The sequence below is a fragment of the Mandrillus leucophaeus genome, unplaced genomic scaffold (genome assembly GCF_000951045.1).
Source record: "Mandrillus leucophaeus isolate KB7577 unplaced genomic scaffold, Mleu.le_1.0 Scaffold744, whole genome shotgun sequence".
NCBI lineage: Eukaryota > Metazoa > Chordata > Mammalia > Primates > Cercopithecidae > Mandrillus > Mandrillus leucophaeus.
This window is the reverse complement of record NW_012108075.1, coordinates 1-16212: the sequence shown is the minus strand read 5'-3', so window position 1 is coordinate 16212 and position 16212 is coordinate 1. Positions and strand designations below refer to the sequence as shown.

Sequence of the window (16212 nt, the reverse complement as noted above, 5' to 3'; positions counted from 1 at the left end):
ATTCAAGTACAGATTTCAAGATTCTTAATTTGACTCACAGTGACAATTTTTGTCAGTCTTTGTAAGTTTACAGTCTAGCCACTAGGTGGCGATCAGAGCGAAATTTTGCTATATTTTATAACTGAAAATTCACTAGTTGTGTGGTCTGAACTATAATATTTTTACAACTTATCTTGTCATTTAATTTGAAGGATGTTGCCTACTCTCTTGTTGAATTATTGATATAGAGAAGAATAGACATATACTTTATCAGATGAGAACATGATGTATAACCAAGGTTTTTCTCAGAAATGGTGAAGTTTCTGTTCTAGTAGAGTCCAGGTTTTTGGATATAGAGTAATTGGTAAATACAAGATAGATCTTCTATATCATGTTGGAAGTCACTGAAGTGATATATAGAGAAACTATCAGATAAAGCATGATTATAATTTAATAATTTAATTGTTAATAGCTTGATTTAGGAGAGGTTGAGCTATTAATGTAGTATGTTATAATGCATTTTATCCTCATAACACACATACACATTAGGAAAAGAGAAAAAAGGAAATCCTGATGCTTTCAGAAAACACTGTAGGTGCAGAAGCCACCTAAGCTGCATGAATCATATGCCTAGAGCCAAAAAAAAAAAAAAAAAAAACCTTTGGCCGGGCGCGGTGGCTCACACCTGTAATCTCAGCACTTTGGGAGGCCAAGGTGGGAGGATCACTTGAGGTCAGGAGTTCGAGACCAGCCTGACCAACATGGAGAAACCTTGTCTCTACTGAAAAAAATAATTAGCTGGGTGTGGTGGCGCATGACTATAATCCCAGCTACTCCGAAGGCTGATGCAGGAGAATCGCTTGAACCTGGAAGGCGGAGGTTGTGGTGAGCCAAGATCGCATCATTGCACTCCAGCCTGGGCAACAAGAGCAAAACTCTGTCTCAAAAAAAAAAAAAAAAAAAAAAAACCTTTTGCCATTATATTGTACATATCAGGGTTTCTTTTCCCCCTTCAGGGCATAACGCAATGGTTTCTACTTCTAAATATACACTTAAATATATATTTTAAAAAAATATTACTGCAGTATCTACATCATTATGTAAGTCATTAAAATGTATTTAAAGACAATACTAACTGAAACTATTTCCTTGGCCAAAAGTAAGGGCATTTTTAATTTTTAGAATTTTAAACTTGGCCAAATTGTTTTCTAACGATTGAAATATCTCACGTTTACACTAGCACTATATAAGTATTCATTCTCCCAAGACATCACCAGTAGTGCATGCAGACTTATAAAAATATTTGCCAGAAAGATAAGCTCCTTAATCAGCACCCATGGCCATTCACTTCCATTTCTCTGCACATCTGCCATGTGTCCCATGCATGCCTCATACCAGACTTTCATGACCCTGTACTTTTGGACATATGATTCTTTCTGCTAGGGATAGTCCTTTCCCCCTTTTCTTTGCTTGTGAAATTTTTATCATGACAGCAAAACTTGACCTCCTTAGTCAGGGCTTTCCTCAAATCCCTGGCAATGTCAGACACTGTCTTCTGTGTCCTTACAACACTCTCTTCATATCTCCATATAGAATGGAGAGAATGTCATCAATATTTGCACAACTTCCTTCTAAAAGTCTGTAAATCCTATGGCTATAGGAATATATTCTAACTGACAGATAGTAAACTATGTGGCACCCTATCGGCATCCAATATTTATTTACTTATTAAATCAGTCAATTAATGTGTTAACTTAAAAAGCAATTTTAATCATTAGTATGGTTTTTAGGAAAGGAGAATATTCTTTATGAATATTTAACCCACCTGGTACAAAATGAGAATTGTATTCAGGAGGAGCATCAGGCCTTGGATCTGGTGGTTTTGTTTGATTTTCCATTTCACCTGCAGGCTGTTCAGGGGCTGTGGGCACTACACCTTCAGGAGAAGAGAGGGAACATGACTTATACAGGAAACAATAATATGATGACAAAATGTATTCTTTTTTTTTTCTTATTGGTATGCATCAAAAAATATAATCAACTGGAAATACACTCCTATATTTCCTATAAAAAGAATTCATCATATATGAGACACTACCTATTAATAAATTTCATGAATTTTCAAACTGAACACATATTTAAAAATAGAACTAAACAATTATATTATGCTTGTGATCAAAGCAATGAGCTTTTATACCAGTTGTTCAAATGCCCTGATGCTAACTCTTACCTACAAAGTAAATTCCTGGCATAAGAGCAAAAATTATTTTTCCCATTACATAATATGGAGAACACAGGCATTTAGAGAGTGAAGCTGATTTTTTTCCTAATTCTTTTTGGAAAGTGCTGTCTAAAAAGATTCACAACGTAACACCATAAACACATAATGGTTTAATAAACAGTGGTGTTACACATAACTGAATTAGCAATAGTTTAGTCTAGATCTCCAGTGACTCACATTTTCACTGTATTCTTTCTGAAAGCAATCTAGGTCACAGTAATTGCTGCAAGGGAAGTACTGAAGTCAGTTTCATGATGTTGCACCTTGTCTTCTTATTGAGATTAGAGACTAATTTCTCTCTGAGCTTACTACAAAAAAAAGCTGAGTTTCCTAAACAACCAGTTGACTTTTATCTCCTAGCAAACAAAAATCCATAAATGTGATTTTTCTCTTATTATGTAAGCTACTAGAAAATACAAGGCCTACTTTCACCCTCCTCTACCAAGGCAGGGCCTTGCCACAGGCTCTTTATTACTACAACCTCTCTTTGCAGAACCGCTTTCCTAATCTTGCTTTTTTTATTACCTAATTTTCCCCACAAACTTCAAAGATTATTCAGTAGATACATACGCCACTGTAAGTCTCTTTTTAATCTTTTTCTGACAATGATAGGAACGTCTATATACATAAATAATAAATATATACGTACATATACACACACATATATACACAACACACACACACGTGTATTTATATTCGCCAAATGTTAAACAAAAAAAATCAAAATGAAATAAAGTCCCCCTTTAGGGAAAATAATCACAAAATTCACATTTGAAAATAAAGCATATTCAAATTTATTCACAAAAACTTACCTGACATTTTGAAGAATTCCAATTAATCCTGAAAAATAAAAAATGTTAATGCCTTTGAAATATATACATAATAAATAGTATTACTACTCAGTGACACAGGTAAGGACTTCTGTAATTTTTTTTAACCTCCAGTTACTTTACATTTGTCCCTTCTTTAATTCAACAAATACTTATTGAGCACCTATGATGTATGAGGCACTAAATAGATGTTGAGAGTACAGCAGTGAAGCAGACACTCTGCCGCCTACTGTGCTGCAGTGTATATTGTAGTAGGATGAGATTTTAAAAAACATGTCAAGAAATGTTGAAGTTTAACTTTATAGATAGTACAGTTATGAGGAAAACAATGTAACAGGCTTAAGAGAAACATGGATGGTTAGTTCTAGGAGAGTCAGGGAAAGCCTGCCTCAGGAAGTGACCTTTGAGCTGTTTGAACTATGAAAAATAAACATTACACTACAATTGTGGGAAGAGAGTTCTAGGAAGATAGGAAATTAGTGCAAAGGGTCAGAGATGGCAGTGAGCTTGAGATATTGATGGGAGGAAAAAAGAAAGCGGTTAGGAGTGACTGGGCCACTGTGAGTGAAGGGAACTGAGGTAAGACATGGAGACAGAGAGGTCTGATCTCATCTGAAGGCCATGGCAAGGTGGTTGGCATTTTCGGTATTTGGTACTGGGAAGTCTGGAGGATTCAGTCAGTGGAGTGATCAGATCTGATCGACACCATACACCGAGAGAAAGAGTAGAAGCAAGGAGCAGTGAGGGATGGCAGCAGCAATCCAGGTGAGAGCTGACGCCGGCTTAGACAGGGGAGGTGACACTGCAGAGGATTAGGAGTGGTCAGGGGCATGACACGGTTTGGAAAGCAGGGCCTCCAGGAGTTGCTGATGGACTAAGGTAAAGAGAGGAGTGGAAGAGGATTCTGAGTTTTAGCCCAAGGTAACTGAGTTGATGGTGATGCTATTAACAAAACTAGAGAGGAGGATAGTGGGGATGAAGGAGGGTAAAAATTGAAAGTTTAGACTAGGACATGTTATGTTTAGGAAGAGACCAAAAGAAGTTAAACATTTAAATTAAAAATATGTATAGGAACATTATGAGAATAACTCAGAGAAGGAGACTAGAAGTTGAGATGAGATTTGAAACAAGGAATGAGGGTGAAGGTAAAATTTTCTGAATTCAATCAGGCAAAAAAAAGTGGCTATTATTAGAGAAGGGAATTTCAGTATATCTGAATTTCTGAGTTCTGAGTAATGACAAATAACAAAAAGAATATCAACAAAGACTATAATTTACTGAATGCTTATCAAATGTTAGGCAAAGGGCCCAATGCTTTTCATATATCTCTGATTATAACAACTCTCTAATGTGTAAATGGCCAAATCTGCTAAAGGCAAGTGCTTCTAAATCCTAAGCCTATGTACTTTTCAATATGTGATCATGTTTATAAGAATGCAGAGTCATTTGTGTCGTCCAAGTGCAGTAAAAAAGTATCAAGTTAGAGTAGGTCAAAGAGGCATTCAAACACCGTATGAGGGAGTCATCAATATGGGCACTGAGCTGACTCCATGAAAATTGCCATAGTATGAGCCAGTATGCAGATTCCCAGCTGAAATGATTGTCTTGCCAAGATGGGTGAAAGTTTAACCAGTCTTGCACCATCTCCACTCACCTCTGGAGCTGGAGTTTGTTGTACAGTGCCTTCTGCTTACCTTCCATCTTGTCTGAGCTGCTAGCATTTTTTTCTCACCACCCTATATTCTATTCCTTTTCTTATAAAATTTTACAACATAGTTTTAGCCAAAATACTGTGCAAGACAGGATAATTTCCAGTTGGTAGAAGCATGAATGCTAACTTAATCCTCCTTTAATATTCAGTGAATCGCTTCAGATTTCCCTATCACTTAGCAACAACAAAAAGTGCCTTACCTTGAAAAAACTGATTTTTGGCTTTATATCTGTCAGAAACCAGATTGGGAAACTGAGCTGTATCTCCATAACAGTTTAGTATTACAAAGTCTGGAGAGCTGTTAATTGCAGAGGCCTTGGTATTTTAGGGGCATGATATGCATACAGGGGAATCTGGGCTGCCTGGAATGTAATTAAGAGAGAAAGAAGACATGGGCTAGACAGGACAAGGTTGGTGAGATTGAGGTTTGCTGCCTTGCAAGGCAGCCCTGATATCTTAAATTGCATTCTATAGCAAGAGTGCTGTATCTTACTATATGCTATTAAATGGATATCACTTGCAGCACCCAACAAGCGCAGCTGTGTTATATGCTCGCTTGTCAATTTCACCATTGTAAACAGTGACACACTCTCAGAACTCAATAAAACCACAAGTTCTAGAACTCACACCAGGGGTATTTGAAAATTCAATTGCAAAACTCAAAAGGAAGATTAGATCTTTACAGTAGAGTATTTACTGGAAGCTGTCCTGGCCTCTCCACAAGGGAGGCTCTGGGCAGTGAGAATCTCCAGGCACAAGGCTTGGAAATGGCATATGCATTCTAAAACTCTGGGTCGTGTCTGTCTCCAGTGCCTTTAACCCTGCAAGGAGAAAAGAAAGCAGATCAATGAACAATTCCTTCTGCTTCTTAGCAGGGACAAGAAAAATATCTCGCTCCTGCAAAGTCCTATATCAGCTACCATGATATCTCTTTTGTATTTATTATGTAACTGATAGGAGATTATAGTCTTTGTCCATCTTAATCTTCCCTTAAGAATACCTGGAGAAAAGCAGAAGATTGTGTGACTACAAATAGTGTATTCCAGCACACTTCAGACAGTATGGACCGTGGTCCAGAGTGTGGGTTCAAATCTCAGGTCTTTTTCTGATCGTTGTGTAATCTTGAGTGACTGATCTGTTCTTAGGTTATCCTGTTAATCATGGGGATGACGATGGCTGGATCAACCTCACAGAAATATTGTGAAGACTAAAACAATTACATTTGTATAGCACTTAAAACAGTGCCTACCATATAAAAAAATCTTCAATAAACTTGCATTATTACTACTATTTCACTAGTAAGACATACTAACTGATGAAGAGACCAAGAATAAATGTGTGTGTTGAATAGTCGTATTGAAAAAAAAAAAAAAAGCTGTCTGCCAGTCAGCAACTCAGCACGTATTACTGAGCATCCATATGTAAGATTCTACTCTGGGTTCTGAGCTGACACCACTAATTCCCATCTTCTATATCCAGTAATGTTCTAGCAAATGGGATTTCATGAGCACTGTTTGTAAAGAATTTCAAAGTCGAAGGAGTGGGGAGAAAAAAAAAATGGAGACATTGCCAAAGGGCTTTTCCTATTTGCAGCTAAATGAAAGACAAATGAGTTAGGGTACACCTTAAGTGGCTACAAAATTTGCTTTCAGTTCAGGATAGTGACATTACCTATATTATGCAGACGATGGATGTCCTTTAGTAAACTTTAAAAAGATCAGAAAATTAAGATTATGTTAATGGCATATTCCAAAAATTAAAATAATATAGTGTTCATTATATCAACATATAAATATTAAGGTTTTTAAAAATAATTTTGTACTGTGAAAATTGAATATTTGTTTATACAGTACTTCATGGTATAAGATGCAACTAAGCTAATATATGTGTAAGTAATTAGAAGTAGTAAAACACTTTATTTATAAGAAAGTCTTTAGGAAACTAAATAAAAATATAAATATTTTTTAAATGTTTAAATTTTATAAACCCTCTAATATATCACAAGTATCTAGGCTGGGTGAATATAAGTGCTAATAGGTCTAAGAAAATGTATACACCTTGCTTTAAAATGAAGTATCTACTAGATGTTGCTAAATGTCTGATGTATTGATTATTTTCTTCTGTCTCTATAGAAAGTGATAGCTAATCAATTTTAGTTGTTACATGTAACATACTATTGCATAAAAGAGAATTATTCTGGTCTTTGCCCTGGGTTCTGGGAAAGCAACTTCTAAACTCTTAGAATTTGCAAGTAATAGCAGTGTTTCTGTTTTTCTTGGTGGGTCCTTGGACCATACCTGAGATTTTGCTAAGGTGACAACATAATAGGGAGGCCGATCATGCCAGAAAGAATCATGATGTGATTAGAGAACTGGAGCTTTGAGTAATGTCATATTTGCCTGACCTCCAGGGAGGTGGGGGCCTTGAGACTGCGTTCAGTCCGTGAAGCCAATAATTCAAGTAATCATGCCAGTGTAATGAAATCCCAATAAAAAACCTGATCTAGTTAGCTTCCTGGTTGGTAAACACATCAATGTACTAGGAGTGTGATGAATCCTAACCCCACAGAGAGAAGGCATGAAAGCTTTGTGTTCATGACCCTCCTAGCCCTCACCCCATGGATCTCCTCAACTGACTGGTCCTGATTTTATTGTTTATAATAAAACTTTAATCGTAAGTAGAGCACTTTCTTGAGTTCTGTGAGTCATTCTAGGAAATGATCAAACCTGAGGGGTTGATGGGAACACCTGAATTTGTAGCTAGTTGGTCAGAAGTGTGGGTGGCCCGGAGATCCTCAAACTTGTCTTAAGTGAAGGCAGTCTTGTTAGGAAGGAGGCCCCTAAGACTGTGGAGTTGCAAACTCTGGGTGTTTAGAGTCAGAATGAATTGCAGTACTGTACTTAGATTGCTAAAAATAGTAATAATAATAATAATAGTAATTGTGTAATGGTTACAATGGTACACACACATACATATTTCTGATTACAAAAGTAATATGTTTTCATTTTCAGAAAATCAAGAAATAAAAGTATAAAAATGTGACTATACCCTTAATTCAACTTTCTCAAAATAACTCTTCTTAAAATTTTGGTGGATTTCCTGTGTGCATGTGTGCATGTGTGCAGGTTTATGTTTCTATGTGTATGCATGCAGGGATAATAATAAAAATTCTTAAAAACATATTGTGAACTGATCACATTCCTCCCTGGAAAGTGGCCCAAGGGGAGATCATATTTAGAAAGGGAGTGCTGGGGTCTTTGCCATCCTACTATGGCTCAACAAAGTCACTGGACCAAAAAGGAAATACTATTGTCTTTTTGTTGCTTGGAGGTGTTACTGTGTAACAGAGAGAGTGAGGAGAAGCAGAAGAGGTGGGACAGTGGAGAGGGAGCCTCCTAGTAAGGACACTGAGAGAGGGAAAGAAGGAGAGGGACAGGAGGAAGAAAATTCACAGCAGTAAAAGAGTAAACAGTTTTAAAGAGGTAAGAACTTTAAAGAGAATTAAATTGGATTGACGCTTCAGCTAGAAGATAAGCTCCATAAGGGAAGAAATTTAAAACATGTTTTAACGGTGTAGTCTTTTGTTATTATTTTTCCTTTTTTAACTTTTATTTTAGGTTCAGGGTGAATGAGTGCAGGTTTGTTACATGGCTAAATTATGTGTCAATGGGATTTGGTGTACAAACTACTTCATCACCCACGTAATGAGCACAGTAACTGACAGGTAGTTTTTCAACCCTTACCCTCCTCCCACCCTCTGCCCTCAAGAAGGCATTGGTGTCAATTGTCCTCCTCATTGTATCCATGTGTACTCAATGTTTAGCTCCTACTATAAGTGAGAAGATACAGTATTTGCTTTTCTGTTCTTGTGTTAATTCCCTTAGGATGATGGCCTCCAGCTGCATCCATGTTGCTACACAGGACATGATTCCCTTCTTTTTTAAGACTGCACAGTATTTCATGGAGTATATGTGCCATATATTCTTTATCCAGTACATCACTGACGGGCAACTAAGTTGATTTCATGTTGTTGCCATTGTGCTGCAGTGAATATAGAAGCGTATGTATCTTTTTGGTAGAACAATTTATATTCGTTTTGGTATGTACCCAGTAATGGGACTGCAGGGTCAAGTGCTAGTTCTGTTTTCAGTTCTATTATAATCTCCAAACTGCTTTCCATAGTGGATGAACTAATTGACATTCCCACCAGCAGTGTATAAACATTCCTTTTTCTCTGTAACTTCACCAACATCTATTATTTTCTGACATTTTAATAATAGCCATTCTGACTGGTATGAGATAGTATATCATTGTGGTTTTGATTTTCATTTCTTTGATGGTTACTGATGTTGACCCTGTTTTCTTATGCTTGTTGACCACGTTTATGTCTTCTTCTTAAAAATGTCTATTCGTGACCTTTGCCGATTTTTTAATGGGGTTTTTGTTGATTTGTTTAAATTGCTTATAGATTCTGAATATCTGACCTTTGTCAGATGCTTAGTATGTGAATATTTTCTCCTATTCTGTAGGTTGTGTACTCTGTTGATAGGAAATACTATTCTTTTACTCTGCAAAAGCTATTTGGTTTAATTAGGTCCCACTTGTCTATTTTTGTTTTAGTTGCAATTGCTTTTGGAGACTTCATCACAACATATTTGCCAAGGCCTATGTCCAGAATGGTATGTCCTAGGTTTTCTTCTAGGGCTTTTATAGTTTTAGGTCTTACATTTAAGTCTAATCCATCTCGAGTTGATTTTTGTATATAATGAAAGGAAGGTGTCCAGTTACAATCTTCTGCATATGGCTAGCCAATTATCCCTGCACCTTTTATTGAACAGGAAGTCTTTCCCCATTGATTGGTATTGTTGACTTTGTTAAAAATCAGATGGTTGTAAGTGTATAGCTTTATTTCTGTTCTATTGTTCTATATGTCTGTTTTTTGTACTAGTATCATGTTGTTTTCGTTTCTGTGGCCTTATAATATAGTTTGAAGTCAGATAGTGTGACGCCTCTGGCTTTCTTCTTTTTGTTTAGGATCGCTTTGACTATTTGGGCTTCTTTTGTTCCATATGAATTTCAGAATCATTTCTTTCTAATTCTGTGAAAAATGACATTGGTAGTTTGATAGGAATACCATTTAATCTGTACATTGCTTTGGGCAGTAGAGCCATTTTAATGGTATTGATTCTTCATATCCATGGGCATGGAATGTTTCTCCATGTTTTTATGTTATCTCTGATTTCTTTCAGCAGTGTTTTGTAATTCTCATTGTAGAAATCTTTCACCTCCCTGGTAAGCTGTATTCCTAGATATTTTGTTCTTTTTGTAGCTATTGTGTATGGTATTTCATTCTTGATTTGGTTCCTGGTTTGGCCACTACTGGTGTATAGAAATGATACTGATTGTTGTACACTGATTTTGTACATTGAAACTTTACCAAAGTTGTTTGTCAGTTCTAGGAGCCTTTGGGCAGAGACTATGGAAGTTTCTAGGTACAGAATCATATAATCTGTGAAGATGGTTTGACTTCCTCTCTTCCAATTTGGAGTACATAGAGTCATGTCTGCATATGGTAGGTACCCAATAAATAATGCCTAATGAGGTATTTTTACTGTGTACAAACTTATGCTACATCTTTTAAGAAAATCTACATTAGAAGCTTGAATTATGCTTCCACATCTCTGGACATGCTTTCATTTCCCCGTATTTGACTGCCTATAAATTCTGGATGATGATGTACCACAAGATTGATGAAGTTTACATACATCAATTTCTTTGACAAAAACAAGGCTTTATATTTTTAAGTTTCATTTATTTAAAAGCTTTTTTATCATTAGTTAATTTACATGGGAGACAGTTCCTTTGAATTTACAAATTTTGTCACTTTTGCATTTATCTATATTATTTCATTGTGCTGCTGCTTATAATATAGATTACAAAATATAATTCTCTTGGCCACATACTATCTTGGGAACACTGCTATGTAGAAGTAACTGAATACATTAAATTATTTATAACAGTAAATCACAGCACTAGAAAAGCTGGGTAAAACAGTCATATTTCAAAATTTTTGAACAGATAACTGTTGTTACATTTCAATTTAAAGCTAACTTGAATGGGGCCCAACAGAAAATGGAGACTCTTAAAAATGAAAATTTCTAATATTTATAGTGAAGTTTTAAGGCATTTTTTAAAGGAGTAGCTGGCTATAAAGATGTTAAGGATTACCTACTGATTGTGACTCCAAATGACCTGCTATATTTTAAACTCTCAGTTTCTTTAAGTTTTAGATATGAATTATTAAACATCTATGATGTGCCAGGAACTTCATATATGTTGACATAGGTGAATTATTATGGTTTCATTATACAGGCCAGGAAACAGAAGTTCACAGAGTTTAAGCAACCCATTCAAGGTTATAACTCTATAACCTGGAAACTATGGGTCAAAAAACCAGCATCAGAGGCCAACTTAGTATTCTACAAAACAAACACTACTGAAAGTTACCTTCTATATACTTGCTGCCTTCTCCTTCATATCCCCTCACCCTCACGGTGCTTTCAAACTATCAAGCACGTCTCACTACTATACCCTATAATAGGAAAGTAGGCTGTTCTGCTGTGTTCTTTTTCAAATTCTACTTGGTAAAGGTTTTGAAATATATTTATAGTCTGAAGAGAAATTACCCATGAACTAAAAAACCCAAAAAACATAATAGGTCATATGTTCCAGTTATGGATAAGATGCAGTAAACAGATACCAACCTGTCTCTCCCACTAAATACAATTAATTAACCTAAACAGAACGAATGAACAGCTATTTGAAGACACTGGAAATTAAAAAGTAGCAAGAATATGGGACAGAAGACCAGAAAAAGTACAATCAAACCAGAGTAAGCTTCATATTTTTCTCTGGTATCCCCGGCCCAATAGTGGTTCAAGGCATCCTGAAACATAGTAGTAGACACCAGATGCAGACAGCTCCAGGAGAAGCCCTCTACTTCTGGCTCGAGCAGGGGAATGAGCATCCCTAAAGTTCAAAAAGTGTTGGAAAATTCACGTTTTTTTTTTTTTTTTTTTTAAATTTTTTACTTTCTCCATTCTGTCATGTCCCTGATCCTGGAAGTCTCACTGTGGAGAAAGCAGTAATTTTATCAGAGAAGGCCTGCAGGTGTGGCAAACACTAAAGGAGAGAAATCTTCCTCTTAACATAAGGAGCTGTGGCTCCAAAAGAATGGGGTGCACCTTGTCACATGTTTACTCTCTGCCTTCCTGTGATTTGGCCTTGAATGCAAATGAATTTGACGGACACACAGAGATGAAAAGGGTAAATAAAACCTCATTTTTTCTGGCTGAAAAACAAAATAGAAGAGACCCAGAAAACTGGTAAGTAGCAAGGAGAGCATGAAGAAGATGCAGCTTGGGATTGTCCCTATAAAGTTGTTTATGAACTCCTCAGCTAATCCAGGAGTAATGAATGCATGGATCTGATCCTAAACATCTGATCCTAACAAAGACTTTAGAACTTAAATAAAGGAGATGACTGCTCAGGTCTCAGACTGGCCAAGGGTTGTGCACACACTAAAGAGATCGAAATATCATGGCAAAGACTTTCAATATTAAATGAACTGACGTTGAAATCATAACTCACAAAAGGCTGGCCAGAACTTTTGGCCTCAATCCAAGTGGATCAACTGCCTGCCAAAATAATTAGAAAATCAATTAGCTCCATGGCATTTCGGTAAGACTCAGAATCTCATAAAATAATACGCAAAATGACTACAACACAATATAAAATTATAGTTCAAAAAGAACCAGAAAAACCTCCACTGATGTGGAAAAAGAAAATAGAAAGATGATGATATGGTTCAGCTCTGTGTCCCCACCCAAATCTCATGCTGAAATGTCATCCTCAATGCTGGAGGTTGGGCCTGGTGGGAGGTGATTGGGTCATGGGGGTGGTTTCTAATGGTTTAGCACCATCTCCCTAGAGCTGTTCTTGCGATAAGAGTTCTCATGATATTTAGTTGTTTAAACGTGTATGGCATCTCTCCCATCTCTCTTTTCCACCTGCTCTAGCCATGTGAAGTTCTAGCTCCCCATTTGCCTTCTGTCATGATTGTAAGTTTCCTGAGGCCTCCCCAGAAGCCAAGCAGACTGCCAGCATCGGGCTTCCTGTACAGCTTGTGGAACTGTAAACCAATTAAACTCTTTTCTTTGTAAATTACCCAGTCTCAGGTATTCTTTTACAGCAGTGCAAGAATGGACTAATACAGAAAATTGGCACCAAGGAGTGGGCTATTGCTATAAAGATACCTGAAAATGTGTAAGCAACTTTGGAACTGGGTAACAGGCAGAGGCTGGAACAGCTTGAAGGGCGCAGAAGAAAACAGGAAGATGAGGGAAACATTGAAGCTGCCTAGAGACTTGTTAAATTGTTGTGACCAAATTGTTGATAGTAATATGAACAATGAAGTCCAGGCTGATGCAGTCTCAGAGGGAAATGACAGACTTCATATTAGTAGCTAGAGCAAAGGTATTTCCGTTCCTTAACCAAGCAATTGGTTACATTGTGCCCTGCCCTAGAGATCTGTGAGACTTTGAACTTGGAAATTATGATTTCGGGTATCTGGCAGCAGAAATTTCTAAGCAGCAAAACATCAAGATGTGGCCTGCTTCTAATAACCTGTGCTCATACGCGTGAGCAAAGAAATGACCTAAAACTGGAACTTATATTTAAAAGGGAAGCAGAGCATAAAAGTTTGGAAAATTTGCAGCCCAGCCATGCAGTAGAAAAGAAAAACTCATTTTCAGTGGAGGAATTCAAGCAATCTTGAGAAATTTACATAACTGGAAAGAAAGAAATTGCTCCTAGCCAAGATAATGGGAAAAAATGCCTTGAATGCATTTCAGAGACCTTTGAGGCTGCCCCTCCCATCATAGGACTGGAGGCTTAGGAGCGAAGAATGGTTTCCTGGGCCAGGGGCAGGGCCCTGCCATGTTGCACAACCTCAGGACACTACTCCCTGCATCCCAGCTGGGGACTTCTATCCATGGCTAACAGGGCACTGGATGCAGCTCAGGCTGCTGCTTCAGAGGGTGGAAACCATTAAGCATTGGTGGTTTCCATGTAGTGTTAAGCCTGCAGGTACTCAGAGTGTAAGAGCTGAGGCTTGGGAACCTCTGCCTAGATTTCAGAGGATGTATGGAAAAACCTGGATGTACAGGCATAAGCCTGCTAAAGAGGGAGAGCCTCATGGAGAAACTCTCCTACAGCAGTGTGGAGGGCAAACGTGGGTTGGAGTCTCCACACAGAGTCCCCATTGTGGCACTGCCTAGTGTAGCTGTGAGAATAGGGCCACCATCCTTCAGGCTCCAGAATGGTAGAGCTACCGGCAGCTTGTAGTCTTCACCCGGAAGAGCCATAGACACTCAATATCAGCCCATGAGAGCAGCCGTGGCCACAAAGGTGGAACTGCCCAAGACTTTGAGAGCCTACCACTTGCATCAGTGTGCCCTGGATGTGAGACATGAAGTTAAAAGAGATTATGTTGGAGATTCAACATTTAATGACTACTCTGCTGGGTTTTGGACTTGGACTTACATGGGGCGTGCAGCCTTTCTTTCAGCTGACTTCTCCTTTGGAACAGGAGTATTTACCCAATTGCTGTACCCTCATTACCCTCATTGTATTTTGGGAATAACTTTTTTTTATTTAAAAAGAAAAAACAAACAAACAGGCTCATAGGCAGAAGAGACTAGCCTTCTCTCAGATGAGACTTTGGACAGTGGACTTTTGAGTTAATGCTGGAATAAGTTAAGACTTTGGGGACTGTTGGGAAGGCACAATTTTATTTTGAAATGTAAGAAGGACATGATTTGGGGGGGTAGCCAGGAACAGAATAATACGGTTGGGATCTGTGTCCCTGCCCAAATGTCCTGTTGAAATGCAATCTCCAATGCTGGACGCGGGGCCTCGTTGTAGGTTATTGGGTCATGGGGGCAATTTCTAATGGTTTAGCACCACCATACCTCCAGTGCTGTTCTTATGATAACAGTTCTCATGAGATCTGGTTGTTTAAATGTTTGTGACACCTCTCCACTCTCTCTTTTCCTCCTGCTCTGGCCATGTGAACTGATAGATCCCTGTTTGCCTTTTCCCTGATTGTAAGTTTTCTGAGGTCTCCTTAAAAGCCAGCAAATGGCCAGCATCATGCTCCTATACAGCCAGTAGAACCATCAGCCAATTAAAACTCTTTTCCCAGTCTCAAGTATTTCTTTACAGCAGTGCAAGAACAGACTAATAGAGATGTCAATGCCAAGATAACAAAGATGTTGGAATTACCTGACAACTTAAAGCATCTGTTTTTAAGATGCTTTAAGAAAAACTGGGTTGGCAGTAAAGAGGAAAGATTGAAAGTCTCAGCAAAGAAATAAAAGCAATAAAGGAGCAAATGGAAATTTTAGAACTAAAAAGTAGAGTAACGAAAATTTAAAATTCACTGAATGGATTCAATAAAAAATGCAGACTACAAGGACAGTTACTGAGCTTAATAACAAATCAACAGAATTATCCAGTCTGAAGAACAGGGAGGAAAATTATTAAATTAAAAAATGAACTAAACTTTACAGGTCAGTGGGATAATACCAAAGGTTAACATTACTGGTATCAGAGTATCAGAAGAATAGGAAAAAAAATAGTGCAGAAAATATATTGGAAGAATAATAGTTGAAAACTTTCTTGATTTTGCAAATGATATAAACAAACAAATATGTAAAGCTCAGTGAATCCCTGACAAGATAAACTAAAACTATCCACTACAAGACTTATCATAATGAAATAGCTACGAACTAAAAAGATAAAGTTAAAATCCTGAAAACAGGCAGAGAAAACTAATACATTAACTAGGTAAGGTTTAAAAATTAGACTGACCATCAGTTTCTCATCAGAAAATCCAGAAGGGAAGATGGCCGAATAGGAACAGCTCCAGTCTCCAACTCCCAGCGCGAGCGACACAGAAGACAGGTGATTTCTGCATTTTCAACTGAGGTACTGGGTTCATCTCACTAGGGAGTGCAGGACAGTTGGTGCTGGTCAGCTGCTGCAGCCCGACCAGCCAGAGCTGAAGCAGGGTGAGGCATCCCCTCACCTGAGAAGCACAAGGGGGAAGGGAATCTCTTTTCCTAGCCAGGGGAACTGAGACACACAATACCTGGAAAATCGGGTAACTCCCACCCCAATACTGTGCTCTACCAAGGATCTTAGCAAACGGGCACACCAGGAGATTATATCCCACACCTGGCCGGGAGGGTCCCATGCCCACGGAGCCTCCCTCATTGCTAGCACAGCAGTCTGTGATCTCCCAGGAAGGCAGCAGCGAGGCTGGGGGAGGGGCGCCCACCATTGCTGAG

General features: G+C 37.9%; 1 protein-coding gene across 2 annotated transcripts in view; it reads right to left on the bottom strand.

The window, feature by feature from the left end:
- PLSCR4 (phospholipid scramblase 4) overlaps positions 1–4779 on the bottom strand; it is a 32104-nt gene extending 27325 nt beyond the window's left edge. Inside the window, exons 1-3 of one of the 2 annotated variants that reach the window (XM_011966110.1) lie at positions 4745–4779; positions 3073–3100; positions 1805–1915 (exon numbers count right to left, since the gene is read on the bottom strand). In XM_011966110.1, the coding sequence (XP_011821500.1) occupies positions 1805–1915; positions 3073–3079 (118 nt within the window). In that variant the 5' untranslated portion in view covers positions 3080–3100; positions 4745–4779. Of the gene's footprint in view, positions 1–1804; positions 1916–3072; positions 3101–3208; positions 3442–4744 lie in introns of those variants that run through there. The other variant, XM_011966111.1, reaches the window with a different exon arrangement.
- Positions 4780–16212: the final 11433 nt, after the last annotated feature.